The 19,340-nt window shown below is 27.9% G+C and overlaps 3 protein-coding genes across 5 annotated transcripts; 1 reads left to right on the forward strand and 2 right to left on the reverse strand.

Annotated features, from left to right (window-relative positions):
- Positions 1–204: 204 nt before the first annotated feature.
- On the forward strand, positions 205–12,576 carry LOC113792527 (uncharacterized). Of its 3 annotated transcripts, XM_075821415.1 has the most exons (6): positions 207–300; positions 4,683–6,128; positions 6,204–7,334; positions 7,946–9,574; positions 9,719–11,232; positions 11,314–12,576. In XM_075821415.1, exons 1-6 carry the CDS (start codon positions 228–230, stop codon positions 12,139–12,141), a joined length of 6,621 nt encoding a protein of 2,206 aa, XP_075677530.1. In that variant the 5' UTR covers positions 207–227; the 3' UTR covers positions 12,142–12,576. The 3 variants fall into 3 exon arrangements, with proteins under 3 accessions (XP_027198224.2, XP_027198226.2, XP_075677530.1); XM_027342423.2 differs by having other exon boundaries at positions 205–300; positions 4,683–7,334; positions 9,722–11,232; XM_027342425.2 differs by having other exon boundaries at positions 206–300; positions 4,683–7,334.
- LOC113792528 (uncharacterized) lies at positions 12,142–14,224 on the reverse strand. Its single transcript, XM_027342426.2, has 4 exons — positions 13,829–14,224; positions 13,301–13,747; positions 12,700–13,220; positions 12,142–12,575 (listed from the first exon to the last, which is right to left on the reverse strand). Exons 1-4 carry the CDS (start codon positions 14,088–14,090, stop codon positions 12,312–12,314), a joined length of 1,494 nt encoding a protein of 497 aa, XP_027198227.2. The 5' UTR covers positions 14,091–14,224; the 3' UTR covers positions 12,142–12,311.
- Positions 14,225–14,722: 498 nt separating this feature from the next.
- On the reverse strand, positions 14,723–19,335 carry bgcn (benign gonial cell neoplasm). Its single transcript, XM_027342454.2, has 4 exons — positions 19,051–19,335; positions 18,293–18,992; positions 16,540–18,191; positions 14,723–16,477 (listed from the first exon to the last, which is right to left on the reverse strand). The coding sequence occupies exons 1-4, from the start codon at positions 19,154–19,156 to the stop codon at positions 15,498–15,500; spliced, it is 3,438 nt and encodes a 1,145-aa protein (XP_027198255.2). The 5' UTR covers positions 19,157–19,335; the 3' UTR covers positions 14,723–15,497.
- Positions 19,336–19,340: the final 5 nt, after the last annotated feature.

Below are 19,340 nucleotides of genomic sequence, written 5' to 3' on the forward strand. Positions count from 1 at the left end.
GTGTATACACAATATATGTGTGTAAATATTGGATTTTTATTTTTACCACAGAAACCGAATAGGGAAACATAACATTTGAACAAAGTGATTAAATTGGTTTGTTGTTATTGCTGCTGCTTCTTTGGGCTCAGTGATCTTAGATTTTCTTTTTTTGCTTTCATTTGTTCTGATGATAATGATGTTGATGATAACAACGACGATGACGACCAAACATCATCAACCAACAAATGGACATGAACATCGAGTCAACCACAACAACCACCACCACCACAACAACAACAAAAACAACAAGTAAACAATGTAAGAAATTCACGAAAGTGAATTGTTTACCAAACAACGACAACGATAACAACAACAACAAAAAAAAAACAAGCCTAAATGAAAAATGAAAAATCTTATTTTTTTATGATTTAACTTTAAGGTTTTTTTTTGTTCAGTCCATCATCATCATATCATGTGAAGATCATTACAAATAGATTTTCTTTTCTTTTCTTAGATCATCATCATCATCATCATTTGGAACGAAAGGATTCAAGTTCGTTTGTTAATTTCATTTCTTGTTTGTTTGTTTTTTCTTGTAAATTCAATGTTTTTCTTCACCATTGAGATTTGAAAATTCTTCAAACATCATCATCATCATCATTCAAAATTGGTAACGAAAACATCATACACATCAAAGAATCTTGTACATTCTTAGTGTGTCTATATTATGAGAATGTTTCTGAAAAAATTATTTCCATAAAGTTTTTTAATCATCAAATGTTTTTATCTTGTTCTATATTTCCAACAAGTGTGTATTTTTTCATTTTTTTCATTGTTCTCAAATGATTTTTATTTGTTAAATTTCCATTTCAGTTTGATTGATTGATTCGATATCCATTCGAAATAGATCAACCACCACCACCACTACATCCATATAGTATTTATCACATACGTCATTGATATTTGATTTGTTGTTTGTTTGTTGTCGATTGTCGAATGATTCTTATCGATACCGGAATTAAACTTCCGTTGTTTTGTGGTTTATTTATTAATTATCATTTAAAATCTTGTTGCTTTTTTTCCCCCAAAAAAAATTTCTGTGTTTGTGTATTACAAATTACATAATGTTGAAAATATCATTGAAAAGTTCTTTTCCTTGAAACAAAAAATAAAAGATTTTGATAAAACAAAACAAAATGCTAATGACACTGGTGTCCAGATGTTTAGGATGCTACTTTTCTTTTCATCTTAGAAAGGGAGAGCGAATAAATGAATGAATGAATGAATTCAATTGTTTTTGTTTCGTTTGAATTTGCATCAAGTGTTTTTTTCTATGAAAAAACACATGTCTATTTTGTTTGTTTCGATGATGATGGTGATGATGATAAATTCAATTGTAGCCACCGGTTACCGGTTATGATTATCTTTTTTTCAGTTTTTTTTCCATATTTTCAATATTTTTATCATCAAATTGTTCCTGCTGGAACACATTTATGGAGTTCTACCTATTTCTACCTTAAAAAAAATTGATGACAAATAAGATTTGAAAGGGGGAAAAAGAAAAAATCTTGTTCCATCCATATTTTATTGTCGAAAATTTTTCAATTTTTTGCTATTATTTAACTGGTATTTTGTTTCTATCTTTGTATTACACAAACACAAATGTAGAAGTTTGATAGAAAGAAATGAAGAAAAGAAACACTCTCAAATTACCCGCGATTAAAAAAAAAATATATCTTTGCATCATCATGAAAAGAAGAAGAGAAAAGAAAAAGGCATCACCACTACCACACAAATATAATCAAATTTGATTAAATCAATTGAATTCACACAATTTTTCGAGCTAACTTTTTGAGCTAATAATTTCCGATCATCATCATCATTTTTTACAACAAATTTTTGACTCAATAAAATACATATAGCCAAAATAAATGTGAAAAGAGAAATCCTATTTTTTTCAAAAGCAAAAAAAAAGAGAAAAAAAAATCATTTTTTTCAGAGAGAGAAAGGGAATATGAGAGATAGAAAGAGTTACCGGCACAAAACATTTTTTTTTGATGTTGTTGCATTTCTTCAGATATCGTTGTTTACCTATGTTGGTTGGTTGTTGCTGTTGTTAGTTAGTTTGGTCTGTGTGTGCATGATATAAACATTTTCATTCATTTTCCAAAATTCAAAATGTTTGTTCGTGCGTGAATCATCACTATCTTTACTATCCTCGTCGTAGTCTTCGAAATAATTTCACATCAAAAAAAAGGAATAAAGTTTTTTTTCAAGCTACTGGCCTTTGGCATTTCAGGTGATTATTATTATTATTATCGTATTTTTTCAGGTGCCTTGTGTTGATAATATCTCATCCATCTAATCATCATCTCATTATTCATCAAATTTCTTTGGTGACTGTTTTTTTGTTTTTGTTTCGTTGTTGTTGTTGTTCGTAAACCAATTATCATCTGTCAAATATCAATTTTACTATGTTTTTTTCTGATAGCTTTTCATTCAAATTATTTTTTGTTTTTCCATTCACTAAGCAACCATCTGTTTTTAGATTTGTGTTTTTTCGTTTGGTTTTTTGTGTTTCGATTCATCGATTTGATGGATTATTTTGATGATATTTGATGGTTGTTGTTGTTGTTGTTTGGGTGATTTTCATTCATTTTTTATTGGAAAATTGTTTCTTTTGAATCTGCTCTACAGAATTCGACAATAAACACGTTCAAATTTGAAACAAAAACTATTCTCTGCACGTGCATATTTTTTCTAAAAAATTTGAATTAATTAATTAAAAATCAAAACAATTATGACATCAGAACAAAACAAAACAAAAAGTGTTCATTATCAATGGGTCATTATTAAAATGTTTTTTTCTTTGGTCTTAAATGGACATATCTCATCATCATCATCATCATGATAATGATGTCAAAAACTCTAGAAAAAAAAACCTGTTGCTACTCTGGAATGAACTTTCTGTTCATCTTCTTTGATGAAATGAACTTAATATTCAGATTGAAGATGGTCGAATTGTTTTTGTTTTTTGCGTCACTAATTGATGATATAATTAACATTTTCTGTTTGTTTGTTTGTTTTCACCAAATCTCATTATTCTCATGTTTATGAATGAAACAACAACAAAACAAAAAACAAAAAAAAAATGTCACAATCTTTGATGAAAAACAAAAAACAAAATTAGATGAACAGGCAAATTCTCTCATGGAAAAGAAAAATTTTCATTCATTCATTCATTCATTTAATCTAGATTTCCTTATATAATTATATGTCATTCAATTTTTTTTTCTCGTTTGTTATTTCTCGACCTTTTTTTTCTTTGTTCATCCAAAATTGTATTATTATATTAGTTGATGAAAATTCCGGATTTTTTTTTGTGGCCAATTCTCTCAGGTCATTTTTTGAATTTTTTTTGTTTTGTTTTGTTTCCACATTCATTCAAATTATTATGGTCGTTTCGTTTTGTCTTTTATGTCACACCTGTATGTATTGTTTGTCTTTTCTTTCTAATCGTTTTATTCGGTTTGAACTGTTTCTTGATTACATTTTTACATTTCGTTTGTATTTTTCTATTTTTATTCGAATCGGTTAAAATAGTAGTCGGATATCTGATTTTGTTAATTTTTTTTTTTGAAGATACATTGTTTATTTCAATTGAATGTATCATCGATAAAATTTCTGTTTCGTAATGATTCATTTTCGTATTGAAACAATGATTATTATCCAATAACGGTAAGAAAAACGAGCATTTTTGGCTTTGTTCAGTATTTCAATCAAATTTTTATTAGATAGATAAAATCTAAAGCTAAATATAAATAATGTTTCATCGCTTCCGAATTCATTTTATTTTTGGCTTGCTATTTCGACTTTATGTGTCCAAGATAGTTTTGTTTTTCCCACTTTTGCAGTTTTTAATTATAAATTTTTTTTTAAAAAATCGATTATCTTATCTTTAATTTTAATAAAAACGATAATGATGGTGTTGAAAAATCTAAGGATTACATTCAATTTGTTGAATTTTTCAGAAAAAAATTGTCCCATAGTTTACACAAAAAACATCCAATCCAAATGTTGATTTTTGAACTGGATTATGATTGCGTTATATTTATACACAATACGCAATCATCATCATCATAATCTTTATTTATATTTCTATTTTTGTGTGTGTGTGTGTGTATGTGACACATTCCAAACAGTTTGTTTTTGATCATCATGGATGCAATGATCAAAAAAACGAAAGAACAAGGATCTGATGATCATGAATGCAATGATCATTATTATTTAATGATGATCATGTCGAATTGTTGTTGTTGTTGTTGTCAATGGCATTAATGTTTTCTTGGAACAACAACAACAACAAAAAAAACATTTCTATTGACCATTGTTTTCGTTTAGTTGATGATGATGATGATGCTTATATAGGAAGAAACATCCATTTCACATTTTTTTTTTCTTTCAATATTCATTATGGATTTTTTTCATTTTCATTTTTTTTCTCTATTTAAAACAATATTCATCTAACGTTATGTAGTAGTGACGATGATGATATGAAAAAAATAATGTTATTGTTGATTATCATTTGTTTAATTTTGTTACGATAAATTATGTGAACTTATTTTCTAAAAACTGTTTTTTTATCCTTTTTCTTCCTCATTTGTTTACTTTCGTTTTGGAATTCATTTATGACACATCAGGCGATTATCATCAACTTTCCAAGTTAAAATCCGAAATAAAATTTTCTCATTTAGACCAAAATAATCTTCAACAAAAACAACAACAACAACAACAACAAAAATCTGTGTTTAGTGATAAACATATTGAACATCTTAATAATCAATTTGATCAAACAGTAAATCAAATTGATTTTTGTTCATCAATCAAACCACCACAGCCATCATCATCATCGTTATCAATTCAATCATCATCTTTGGCCGGGAAAAACTTATCAAAAAAGCCGGTATTTTGTTGTCATTGTCCATCATCATCATCATCAACTTTGACAACGACATCATCACCATCATTTATAATAGTAGATAATAATAAGGTCAACGACGTTAATATCAATCAAAATGAAAAAAATTGTGCCAACAACAACAACAACATCAATGGCTGTCATCATCATCATAATGTCAACAATAACTATGATGATGATGATGATCATGCCAATCGAATAGTACATGATCATCAGGAGCAACTACAACTGCAACAACAACAACAACAAAAACGTTCAAATATTTTTATCCAAAATAATGATAATAATATTTTTGATCATCCTATATTGAACATTTATGATAATAATAATGATAATAGTAGTGATGATGATCATGATCAAAGAAATAGTGAAAAATTTATAACTAGAACAGATAATAATAATCGAAAAAGTGATTCCATTGATCATCATCATCATCATCGTGATAATATTGCACAAAATGATGATTTTTGTAATAAAAACATTAATAATAAACAAAATAAAATAAATTTTGTAGAATCGAATCCCAAATATTATGATCATCATCATAGTGTAGGTTGTTGCATTTATCATCATCATCAAAAACAAAATCAACACCACCATCAACATCAACATCATTTTCATCATAAAAATCAACATTCAAAATCATTAAATTGTGTCATTCATCTTGATGATGATGATAGTGATGGTGATGACCATCATTTCAACGATCATTATTGTTTTATTAAGAAATTAGTTCATAAAAATACAAAACAACAACAATCGACAACTGTCAATAATAATAATAATAATAATAATTCAACCATCATTAATGACAATGATTTTTTAGACTATTTTAAACATTCTGATAATCAAAAAAATACTACCATCATAAATGATGAATCGAATAAACCATATTATTCTGATGATAATAATACTAAGATTGTAGATAATGATTTGTTTTTAGTGAACATTAATGATGATGATAATCTTGATGATAACCATAATCAATCATTGTTAACATTTTTACACAACCAGAAATCATCATCTTCGAATCTATCAAGTTTAAGTGATTTTTATCATCCAAATGTTGTTGTTGATGAAAATGAAAAATCCGATTCATTTATAGATCAAATAAAGGATAAAAATAAGAAAAGAAAAACAAAAGAAAAATTTTCCATTTTGAATACAGGTAGTAGTTTTCAATGCCTGCAGAAATCTAAAAACAACTATTTATCATTATTGAATTATAATGAATTGAATTTAGGATCAAATGACGACCTCAAGCATTTGACAATTAAATCCAATTCAATCATTAATGATATTGAAGATAATAAACGTCAATCATTTCGACAGCAAAAAAACAACAACAACAACAACAAAAGTGAATCAAAACAAAAAAGTTTTAAATTAGAAAATAAAAAAATTGAAACCAATCTTAACAAACATTTATTATCATCATCGAATCAACAGATTGATAATAAATTTACATCCGTATTATTGAGACAAAATTATCGATTAGCAAACAATAACAACAACAGAAAAAATACTGATGATAAGAATAACTTTAAATATCCATTGATTATTGATCTTAATGTTAATGATAATTGCCCAGCAACTAATGATGATAAGATCATTTTGAATAAGAATTCTAATGTTAAATTAGATGATAATTTTCATAAATCAAATCAAGCTGTTAAAATTAGTGATTGCGATTATAAAAATAATAAAAAAATTCCTGACAGACAGATTGAAACTAATCCACCATATCACTTTAATAATAATAATAATAATCATAGTGGTTGTTGTCAATGGAAACGACGACCACGACAACAACAACGACGACAATATTTAGTTAATTGTCAACATCGATATCGAAATAAACGCATTCAAGATCGAAATTTGTTTTTATTGCAACAATCAACAACACCATTGTCATCATTTTCGGCATCCTGTATGTTGTTTAATCAAAAGAATAATAATAATAATAATAATTGTGTTGAGGGTGGTTACCACTATATGAAATCATCTGACATTTCAAAATTTCAAATATCATCATCATCATCATCAACATCAAATTTAAAATTTCATTCACTCAAACAACAACAACAACAACGACGACGACCACAACCTAAACATCATAAACAAGGAACAAATAATGAAACAAATGATTGTTTGATCTATGAAATTGATCAAAATCAACAACAACAAGAACAACAACAATATCGACAATTTCAGGAACAAAATTTGTTAAAAATAGATCAACAACAATCATCATCATCATCATTATCGAAAATATTGAAAGGAAATAGGAAAATTTTGGATACGACAACATTTGAAACCGGTTTAAATCGAATCAAAGATAAAAATTCAAACAACGATATGTATCAGAAAAAAGGTTTGATTTAGTTTTTTAATTTTTATTTTTCTTTCAGTTTCCAGACTAACTTATCTATCTATTTGATCATCTTCATCTTCAATCTAATTAAAAATAAATTATTTTATTTGATCGATTTTCAATATAAATGTGTTTGTTTGCGTGTGTGTGTTATGCATAGATAATTGTCTAAATTTATATCATTTTCCAATGATTAGTCATAGGTAAAAAAAACACGGCAGCAATTCATTGACGTAATGGTGATCTTCATCATCATCATGATAGAGAGAGAGAGAAAGAGGAAAGAAAAATAAATTTGAAATAGAAAATTTTTTTTTGATACGATAATTCCGATGATTATAATAATGATGACTAGACGAAAAATTGGGGGGAGAAAAACAGACTTAAGTATTTATCGAATCGTTGAATAATATTCGATTCGATGAACGAAAAAATCTGAAGAAGATGATAATAATGATGATGATCACGAACAAGGCTAGACTTTTTTTTTGTTTCTTTTCCTTTCTTAGCTATCGATCAAAACAACATGTATCAATTCAATTTTTAATCATTTTTTTTTCATTATTGTTTATCCCTTTTTTTTCTCTTGGATGTTGTCCTTGTGCACACAGGTATCCTAATACATTCGGCAAGCAAACAATCCGGAATAAATAATAGAAATGATATTGATATGAATCGTAATAATATAAAAAAATTAATACCGAAAAAACGTGTTGCATTTGTTGAATTTGATCCGGAAATTATTGGATTTCGTTGCCCATCAGACGATGAAGATGATGATCAAGATTTATTAGATTTTGTTGTTCAACAAAATAATCATGAAAAATCATTGAATGGAAATATTGTTAAACAAAATGGTGATGAAATCGCTAACGATGATGATAATGATGATGGTGATTCTGAAAGTGATCTCGATTTGAAAAAAATAACTGCTTCCAATACATTGTTCAATTCAAATTATGGAAATTTTAAATCCTTTAGTGATGGTGTTCTTGGTCGACCAAAATTATCATCTACAACCGATAATGATAATGGTAATAATGGTCCTGTCAAATTTAAGATATCTGATAGCTATCAAAAGCCATTACCCGAAACTGTTATCATCAGTAAACAGACCAATTCAATACGACAAATGTTTGAAAAAAATCAAAAAAATACAACAAAAAATGATGATTTAATGACAAATGTTTCAAAACCACCACCATCATCGAATATCAATCTACAAAATGCTAACAACAACAACAACGACAAGGAAAATGAAAAACGACTTGTGGTCAATTTTCGTGATGTTTCAGAACAGATCAATCATTCGAATACTGGTACGACTATCAGCAATAAAAATAATAATAACAACCAAAATGTTACGAAAATTCCCAAAGTTAAATTACAGCTTTCAAACAATAACAATCATCAATTGTCAACAATAGCCAATGGAACATTGTTAGAAAAAAAGATTAAAGAAATTGATATTGATCGAATACGTATACCTCGTGCATCAATACAAACAACAATGATCAATGTAAAACAACGAAATAATAATAATAATGATAATGATTTAGATAATTTGAAAAGTGATATAAAATGTGAAAATTATCGACATGATAATAATGATGATGATCATCATCATCATCGTGATCATAAATTAGAAATCGACAATAAACAACATTTTCCTTCAAACATTAATTGTAAAGAAAATAATGGTGATAATGATTCATCATTAATATTGGTTGATAATCGTGAAGGATCTATATTAACATTGGATAGTAAAAATTTGTCACAAATTGATCATACAACAACAACAGATAGTGAATTATTTTATTTACCAACCGTATCTTGTGCTAGTAAAAAATTAAATACAAAAAATAAATCATCCAATGATAATCATAATCTGGATACATTATCACAATCATCATCATCATCCGGTTGTTGTTCAGTTTCGAATTCATCATCTTCATCTACATCCGCTTCATCATCATCATCATCATCACATTCAACATCGCCTACAAATATTGAAACATGTTCATCATCGTCATCATCACCTGATTCATTAGAATCTTCACCCGATTCATATGATTCATCTTCAACAAAATTATCATCAACAATTTCGGATAATGGTAATGATGAAATGTTGGAAACTGTAAAAGAAGAAGATTATAATAATAATGATGAGAAAACGTTACAAACGAGCAGCAGCAGCAGCGTACATCATGATGATAGTTCATCGAAACAACAACAACAAGGTAACTTTATTTAAAAACGATTGTTTTTTTTGTTAATTACAATTTTTTTTCCCGATTATAAAAATCGTGTATTTCATTTTTTTTCATTTTTTTTCATTTTTTTCTCATCATTTTTTTTCTCCTGATACCTTATTTTACAAACAGCAGCACAAAAAGTTGAAAATCAATCCATCACCATGACTATCATCACTAATAATTCATCTTCTAGCAGACCGGAAATTTTTGATCAATTTTATAATCAATTTGATGATGAAAATGATGGTCCGGATGAAAATTATGTTGTTTTCCAGCCAAATCCTTCATCAAACAAATCAATTGTCAATGTTGAAACAATACAACCAAAAGAATCAGAATCACGACATACAAGTACCATAGTTATAAATTCGAATGGTTCAAGTGAAATTACAACATCTATTCTAACAAATAGTTCATTAAAACATTCGGATTCAAGTTCATCAGAAGATAAACGTAGTCGAATGTTAGCCAAAATGGCACTCGATTTACAACAACATCGTAATATTCAAGATCATCTTGATTCATCATCAACACCAACTTTTAATTTATCAAGATCTGGTTCAAATCAATCCAGTATTGTATCATCCAAAACAAATGAATCTTTTCGTGAACGTTTAATTCGAGAAGCATATGAAACAAATGATGATAATAATAGTGTTGATAATCATCGAAGTGAGGGAGTGTTTGGAAAATTTATATCCAGTAATAATAACAAAAAAGGTTCAATATCTAGTGATGATGATAGCAGCGATGATGATTGTGATGCTAATGACGATAAAGATGATAAAGAAAGTGTTGATTTTTCCGATTTCAGTGATATAAGTGATCGTATAGATGAGGATGATAATGTATGCAATTTTGATAATTCGAATGAAAAATTTTCCAATCCTACTGCCAAAAAATCAATTTCAAAATTATTTAAAAATGTTGTCACATTTAATTCAAACAATCAGAAAAAATATAAAAAAATTATGCAAAAAAATCTTCGTAAAACATCAAAATTTATCACCGAAACAACACAACAAATAAGAATGGATACTAGTGATATGGTTAGAAGATTAAAAACTGATAAAAAATCTGCAACATATGATAAGGATGCTCGCCATGGAAAATGGAATCTGATGGGAGGATCAACATTGCCATCAAAATCACAAAACGGCTTCAATGGATCATCATCAAACGAAACGTTGGACGAAGAACCAACATTAGTCAAAATTAAACGTCTTGAATCTACTAAATATCAAAAACCACCTTCTTTATTACATCCAAAGAATGTAAACGATGTGCCAGTTTTACCACCTAGATCATTAAAATCAAAAGTCAATCTTTCATTGAAAAATATTAACGAAGAAGATGGCGAAAGTTCACCGTGTGCACCACCACCAACTTCTCCTAATACAACTGAAAACGATTCTGAACCACCTAAACCGCCTATTCGACGAGCAAAAGCAATCAAAAGAAATGCAGAGCTTTCAGTGGAAAAAGCTTTATCATCTTTAGAAGATAAGTTGAATGTCATCAATAATGATGCCGATAATTTGGATGATCTCGTTAGTATTATTGAAGATTTTCGAGTTTCATTAAGAGATTGTCGATTCTATCGTATAAATCTACTTCCATTAAATGTTGAGGCTCATATGTTGGTAAGTTTTTTCCTTTTTTAAAATTTTTATTGCATTGTTATAAGATTTTTTTTAACAAATTTCAAATATTTTCATATATAGACATCAAAAACTTTTTGGGTAACCTGTTATGATAAGAATTTTTTACAACGTTATTATGGTGGCCATCCGTGTCTTTTATTGCAGAAAAAATGGACCGATTTTCTTACCATAAGTGCATTTTGTGACCGTCTTAATCGTTCTTTTGCTAATGATAATCGTCAAATGTTAATCGATTCTATCGTATTACAATCTTATTGTATTTTGGCTCGATTCGAAACCACCCGTCATGATCATCAACAATCATTATCAAAAAATCCATCAAAAGATAAAAATCGTCTATTAACTGTTGGTGACATAAACGATGCTTTAGTTGGAATCAATGTTAATGATGACAAAGAAATTGTCGATGTATTATTATTGTTGCCATCGAAAACAATCGAAGTTGATAATGAGGAAACGAATCCACTTGAATTAGATTCCTTATCAATGACACAGGCATTTTGTTTACAAGTATTTATAATGCGTTTAACAAGGCTTATTTCTTCAAATCAATCGGAAGAAAACAAAAAGCTATACAATCAATCAAGTCATTATCAAAATGTTTCGAAACGTTCACATACGTTTAACACTTTACATGAACTGAAAATTCTATCGGCCATTGATATATTTCATATTGTTGATTATGATCAAAAAGATGAATCATTAATTCACAAACAAATTAATTCATGGTTCGATGATCATAGTCAATCTATTGAATTGAAGCGACGATATTTTCCAACCAATAGTGATAATTCAATATCGATTCTTGATTATTTGGAATTGAATTTTCTTGCTAACACATCAAAACAGATGGCATCTGATCTAGTGTACAAAGATCGTTCGGAATAATGATTTTTATAAGCCAAAAAAATATTTTATTCGATGTATAAATAATTTTTTTTTTAAATTCAAAATAATTGTTTTTATAATTGATCTTCAATTTTCTATCTTAAATAATAAAAAATCAAAATAAAATAAAAATGTTAAAAATATTTAAAACAAGAAAACAAAACCAATATTCAACATTTGAATTTATTATTATTGAATGTGGTTGTTTTCGGCTTTTGATAGATTATCTTTTTATTTTGTGGATCATCACCATTTGCTGATATTGTATTTGCACTGGGTGTTGGTGTTATTTCTTCGGAATCTGTTTTTCGACAACACCATATACAAAGACCGGATTGATGTTTTGATGAGAATGTTATCCAACTTAATATTGATACACCAATCGATACGACTGATATGCCCAGATAAAGACTAATTAGGCCACCGATATAAATCTTGATAAATAAATTGAATGAAATTAATTGAGTAATAATAAAATAATCCTATTTATCGGTATAGGATTTTTTTTTCTCTAAATAAAAAAAAAAAAAATAATAAATAATAAAATAAAAATCTTACCAAAAATTCAATATTTGCAAATTTTGGTACATGTTCATTAATGATTTGAAAATTTTTCGGCGGTAATATACCAATGGTAAATGAATGACTTTGTGATTTATCATCTTCATCTCGTTCACGTACACGAGCTGTACGAACATCATATTGTACACTTTCACAATCATCCATTTGTCCACATTTATAACTACATGATGCTAATTCCGATGCATCTAAACCTTCTTCAAGATGTCCTGATGAACTCCATGAATTAGTCCATGTTTTAGAAAATCTTTGCGTTACATTGTTATCAGCATAAACATCACCTGGCCAACCATCGGCACGTTGTACATAGGTTTTTGTTTTACATTCTGTCATACAATCACTTCTACATGCATAACCATCTTGACGATAATCATAACAATTTGTTGCGTATGGTGGTGGTAATAATTTGGTCATTTGTCGTTCAAATGATACGCTTACAAATTGATGTTTATCTGGATCTAATTGTTGAATATTGCTTGTGCCAGCAAATTGATGTGACACTATTTAGACATTGTTGAACAACAATATATGTTAAAATTTTCAAATTTCATTATTATTACAATATTGATTTTTCACTTACTTTCAGGTGAATGAATATAGATTAATCCATTGAACATAAAATCTCGATTCAATTCGATCCAAGCTAAATATTTAAGATTAGCTGCAGCATCTTTTGGTATTTGATAATTAATATCATGATAAGCGGTACGATTTAAAAATAATGTAAAACATTTAAATTCATATGAAATAGTTTCATAGATTGGATTCAATGAGCTACAATTAATACGATTATAGCTTTGAAGATCCCAATTTGGATGCATTAATGTTGATGAATAATAATCTTTATTTGATAATCGATTTGGATATTGTCCAAGTGGTGTGGCTAGATGACATTTTTTAAAAAATTTTTCTTTCGATACGGTTAGATTATGTTGTATGTCAATTGTTTGTGAATGCAATGATCGTAATAATTTATCACGATATTTTCTTTTTTTTAACATCATTGCTATCTGTGTACGTGTTTTGCCTTAAGATTGAAAATACAATATTAATGAATAGTTTTTTTTTTGGATATCGTTTTTTTAAAAATAGAAATTTTTCAACTTACCGACAAAATCATCATAAATACTTGGTTCAATTTTGATTAATTTTTCAACTAAAATTGTACTAGATAGTTCACTACAAACAGTAATACCGGGTAAATGTACAAATGGTGATGGATCAACACGAATATCTACCGTTGTTGGATAACGAAGATATAGATTACAAACAATATATATTTGATATGCACATATTACAGCAGCAAAAATTGTGATCGTGATACGAATTGTATTACGAACATTACGTTGAACACTTTGAACTTTATTCATTTGTACGGATAATGATTTGAATTCGTTTGTCGTTTGTCAACAACAACAACAACAACATTAATGATAACAATAAAAACATAATAATTATAATTCTAAAATTCTAAAATTAAATTAAACAATTAAGTTAAATTGGATTCTTGTTATTAAATGCTATCAAACTGATCAATTAATCAATGATCAGATCAATTGAAATGATTTGATTTTGATTGAATTCTATGAATCATATAAAATAAAATGAAATCAAAGGTTTACGGCGGTCACACAATAAAAAACAAACATTTGAAATAATCTTCAATCAATCAAAAAAGAAAGAATCAGAAAATAAAAACTTTTATGGATTTAATATGTTGCGTTATACGTTGTCAACCTGTTGATTTTTTGTTTTGTTTTGTTTGTTTTGCTGTTGTTGTTGTTGTTGATAAATATGATCTAGTAGTTGTTGTTTTCAAAGATTTTTTTGATTTGATATATCTATATAGTTTTGTGATTTTTTTTATTTAACCAAAAACAAAAACCAAATGATATTAATAACCGACAACGGAACAACTATCTAATCAACATTATTGTTTGTGTAGTTGTGAGCAATTGTATGCACGTACTGCGAGTATCACAAGTTGGATAGATAGATTTCAACAAGAAATATAATATAAAATCACAAAAAAAAATCAATGAACATCACTAATTACATAGATACAGATGCCTTAGTGATGATGATGATGATACATTGTTGATATAACATTGTAAATGCCACCCATTAATTTAAAAAGAATTTTAATATATCAATCAGTCATAAATGAAAAACGAAAAATCCCCACCCGGTAAAAAAAGTAATCAGCATATATTTTCAACCCTAAAAAAACAAATGATATACACAGACATTACAAACAGATCAATCGAAATGAAAAATCTATTCAACCGATCAACAAATCTTGATGTCATTCTTTTATTTCACTATCTATTGCCGACATCCGTTTGAACAGCTTTTCCAAAAAACAAAAAAAAAAAATTATTAATCATTTGTGACCACCAACAACAACAACAACAACAACTAAAACAACAACATTGTAGTTGATCCATGAATTTGGAAAAAAAAGATATTATCATAAACAAATGAATATTGCTTGCTAAACAAATATCAAAATAGATATATTTGATTGACTGATTATAATCAACCATATCGTACATTGATTATTATCATTATAACCAAGAGAAGAAAAAAAAGATCAAAATTCATTGCCATGGTCGACAAATATGTGAACAGATAAATTTTAACTATTTGAAGAAAAAAAAATATTTATTAATAATTATTATTTTCTATTTTGATAGAATCAATCAATGTTGATGATGGGTAAACATGTCATTCATTTGAAAAAAATATGCAACAGGTGTCAACAAAAAATTGAAACATTATTTTTTAATTCGAATTGTTGAACAAAAATATGTCGACATCACCTGCGGTGCACGACCAATATTTGGATGTGATCCAAAACCATATGATTCATCAGCTACCGTGATCAAATTGATCATGTTTTCAATAAAATTTTCATCTTCCTCATTGAATACTTGTTGCATATTTATTATTCGTTTTTGTACCAATTGTTGCCAACGTTGTCTAATGATAAATAATTTTTCCAATTCATTTCCGCTTTCTTCATCATCATCATCATTATGAATTTCAAATTGACCATTCATACATTCGATACAGTTTTTATTACAATTATAGTCCATAGAATTATCATCAATAAATAAGATGAATGTAAGTGGACTGATTATTGTACAATTTTGTAGATAAGACATTTGACCACATTGAATTTTTCGATCGAACAAAATTAATGCTCCTTTGGATTCGATGTTATTCGACGATACATTTAGAATAGAATTTGGTTCCATATAAAGTATTTCATTAAAATTTAAACCTCGAAATTGGCGATTTTCAGAGTTAATAATTTGTGCAAAATGATCCGATACTTGTCCAGCAGTTATGGCTGCTAATATTAATGAAAAATTATCTGAATTTGAATTCAAATAACGTATGTTCATTAAGCCTTTTCCTTTCACCAGACCAATTGCTCGAAGTTGGCCCAATATTTTCGTACGCAATGAATAGATCATTTCGAATGTAGCAAAACTTTCTTTAAATTCATTTTTATTTATCATTACTTTAGCCGTTTTAGAAAATATATGATTGGCCGAACTGTAAGATTTTGCATTTAAACGACAAATCTCTTGCCACTTTTGAAATGCATATACAAAATTTAAATGATCAGAAATTTTCGATATTCGATGCATTTGTGAATTGTTCATGCCATTACGAATTGAATGAAATTCATCCTGTTGGTTATCCTCATCCAGCAATTGTAATGAATCAGCTTGTAATTGTTGATAGACTAGGATTATAGGATGTGATTCAAATTCGAATTTCAAGAAAAAACACTAAAATAAGACTTACGTGATTTAGGCGAAGACAATGCACATACAATGGTCAATATTGGATCCAAACATCGAAGTAATATTGAAAAAATAATCATTTTTGCATAATGTGGTTCGATCGAAATATCAATCAACATTTGACCCAATGTTGTCAGGTTTTCGTCCATATCTAAAACATTAATATTTCGCATGAAATTCAATGCACGATAAATGATTTCTTTGTTTGGTGGTAATATCATTCGGTTAAAAATATCCATCAAACAATCAGTATTTTTAAATTCAAAACATTTAGCAGCAAATATACAATGATATAATGAATCATTTGAAGAGATACTGAACGGACCATTCATCGAATCAATTTCATAATCAAAAAATTCATTACGACGATAAAGATTCCATATAATAACAGGAAATTTTTGATTATTAGCTAACAAAAATTTTGTTTCCATGTTTTCAGTTGGATTAGGAACCATTCGATATAAAGTAACATCACTAAATAAATTTGGCATCTTCATTAAACGATTTCCAGTATTGATAATATAAATGATATCTTTGAATAGGATTGAATCAACATTAAATGTAGACAATATAACTCTTATATGATTAGATGATGATGATATTTCAATACCGGCATCCAATTCATTATTCGGTACATTCGGATATAGACAGAATATGGTAAATTCAACTTGTACTTCAATCATTGATGAGATTATCAATTTACGCAATGTACTAACATGATTATATGATGGTAACATTATTAATATTGAACCGATTGAAGATTGACCCATTGTACTCCAATGATTATGATATAATTGTTTGATCATATTGTATAAAAGTTGTAGAATTAGATCATAGTTTACTACCGAATAAGATGTACTATAAGATTTATTCATTGAAGTATTGACTGTTGTTTGTGGTTGACGATTAGAAAAATTCAAATGACGATGAATATGTAAATTGAATGATTCATTTTTAGTGTAAAGATGTACAAATAATAATTGAAATGATTGTTGTCGACGAAATTGTATGGCCCATTGAATTGGTTCCCAACCATTCATCGATGGAATACAAGGATCGGCACCCATTCTTAATAATTGATAAACATTTGAATGATTTCCACGAACAATGGCTGTGATCAATGGTGTAACACCTTCAATTCGTTTACATTGATAATTAATTTGCCATGGAAACATTTGAAAAAATTCAATCATCTTATTAATTTCAACATTTTCTATCCAACATTCGTATATAATTAATTCAGAATGATTTTCATGTATCGTTGTTGTAACCTGTTCATTTTCATGTTGAATTTCACATGAATTAGTTGCAATGGAAATTCGTTGTAAATCATCGAGAAAAAAATATTGCAAATTAGATATATTATAATCGATTGAATTCCTTTCAGCCATATTACTATAGAATATATTCGGACCAAAATAATCAATCATTTTTTGTGAACGTTTAGAATCTTGTGTTAGAAATATTATATTTAAATGTTTCAAACTATCGATATTTTCTTTAAGAAACAATAAAAATAGATTGAAAAATAAACTTGTCAGATCATTGACATCGATAATCAAATGGGTTAAAAGACTCATATCTAAATCTCTTGTTAATGCTCGAATAAATGTTGCAATTTCGAAAAATATAATACTATTGTTCAACGATGTTCTTCAAAAAATGAAAAATATAAAAAAAATGAATGAAATTAGTTACTAAATTTAAGTGATTTTTTGTTGTTCTTATTCATTCATTCATTGAAAAAAACATACTTGCTTTCCAACATGATCTGATAACCAATCGAATTCCATTTATCATTGGCCATTTGTTTGATTGCCAGTGCCATCCAAAATGTCATGATTGTTGATGATTGTAAATAAACAATACGACATGATTGTTGTTTTTGTGAACAATCATTATTGATCTGTATCAATAAATCGAGACAATCATTTTTACTCAAGCCATTTAAGATCTGTATTTTCGACGATCCTGACCATAATAGTGATGGTGATGTAAGCAATCGATTTTCGATTTCATTGTTAACAATATTGATCGATGATCCATCATTGCATTGTTTGTGTATAAATTTCGGGACAGTTGGTTTTGTATCGAAATATGTAAATAGATTAAAATTACTATTTCCAAATCGTTGTTGGTGTTGTTGTTGTTGTTGATCATTCAAGCGGGAAGTTTGTTTTTTCAATTTGTTGATCGAAAATTTTAACAATAGATCTTTGATTGATTGCACTGATTGTAATTTTAAACAAATAGGAGATCGATTATCGACAAGCACATTTGAAGCACTATCGTTTAATCCAATTTTTTTCGATGATCGAATGATTGAAATATTTTCAGTGTTCGGATAAAACCAATCGGCCATAATATTGAGACGAATTTCCGAATCATCCGAAGACAATGATTCATAAAGACATTCCAATTGATTACTTGATAAACAATCGGGCAATTGAAGTGCTAAACAATGAATATTTATTAATCATTTTAACTGCAAAATGTTCAACATGATAATTACCTTTTATTTTATCATCAGAAAATTTCTCTTTTACAATATTCAATAATCGATCCGATAAAAATGAATCGATATTTTGTACAAATTTATTTAAAGCCTCAAGATTCATATCAGACACGTATCATTTAACGTGTTAAATGAAATAGCTACACAGGCATGGTTCAACGCGTTTATTAAAAAAAAAATTCGATAAAATTTCGAATTCTGAATCTGTTAGCCTCTCTCTCTCTCTCGAACTATGTGATAATTCTCAAATTGTTTCAAAAGTTCTTCGATTGATTTAGCAACGAATG

Source organism: Dermatophagoides pteronyssinus, unplaced genomic scaffold, assembly GCF_027571235.1.
Source record: "Dermatophagoides pteronyssinus isolate colony J.1.1.1.1 unplaced genomic scaffold, Derpt_VIB-CSIC_2022.12 sq0010, whole genome shotgun sequence".
Classification (NCBI taxonomy): domain Eukaryota; kingdom Metazoa; phylum Arthropoda; class Arachnida; order Sarcoptiformes; family Pyroglyphidae; genus Dermatophagoides; species Dermatophagoides pteronyssinus.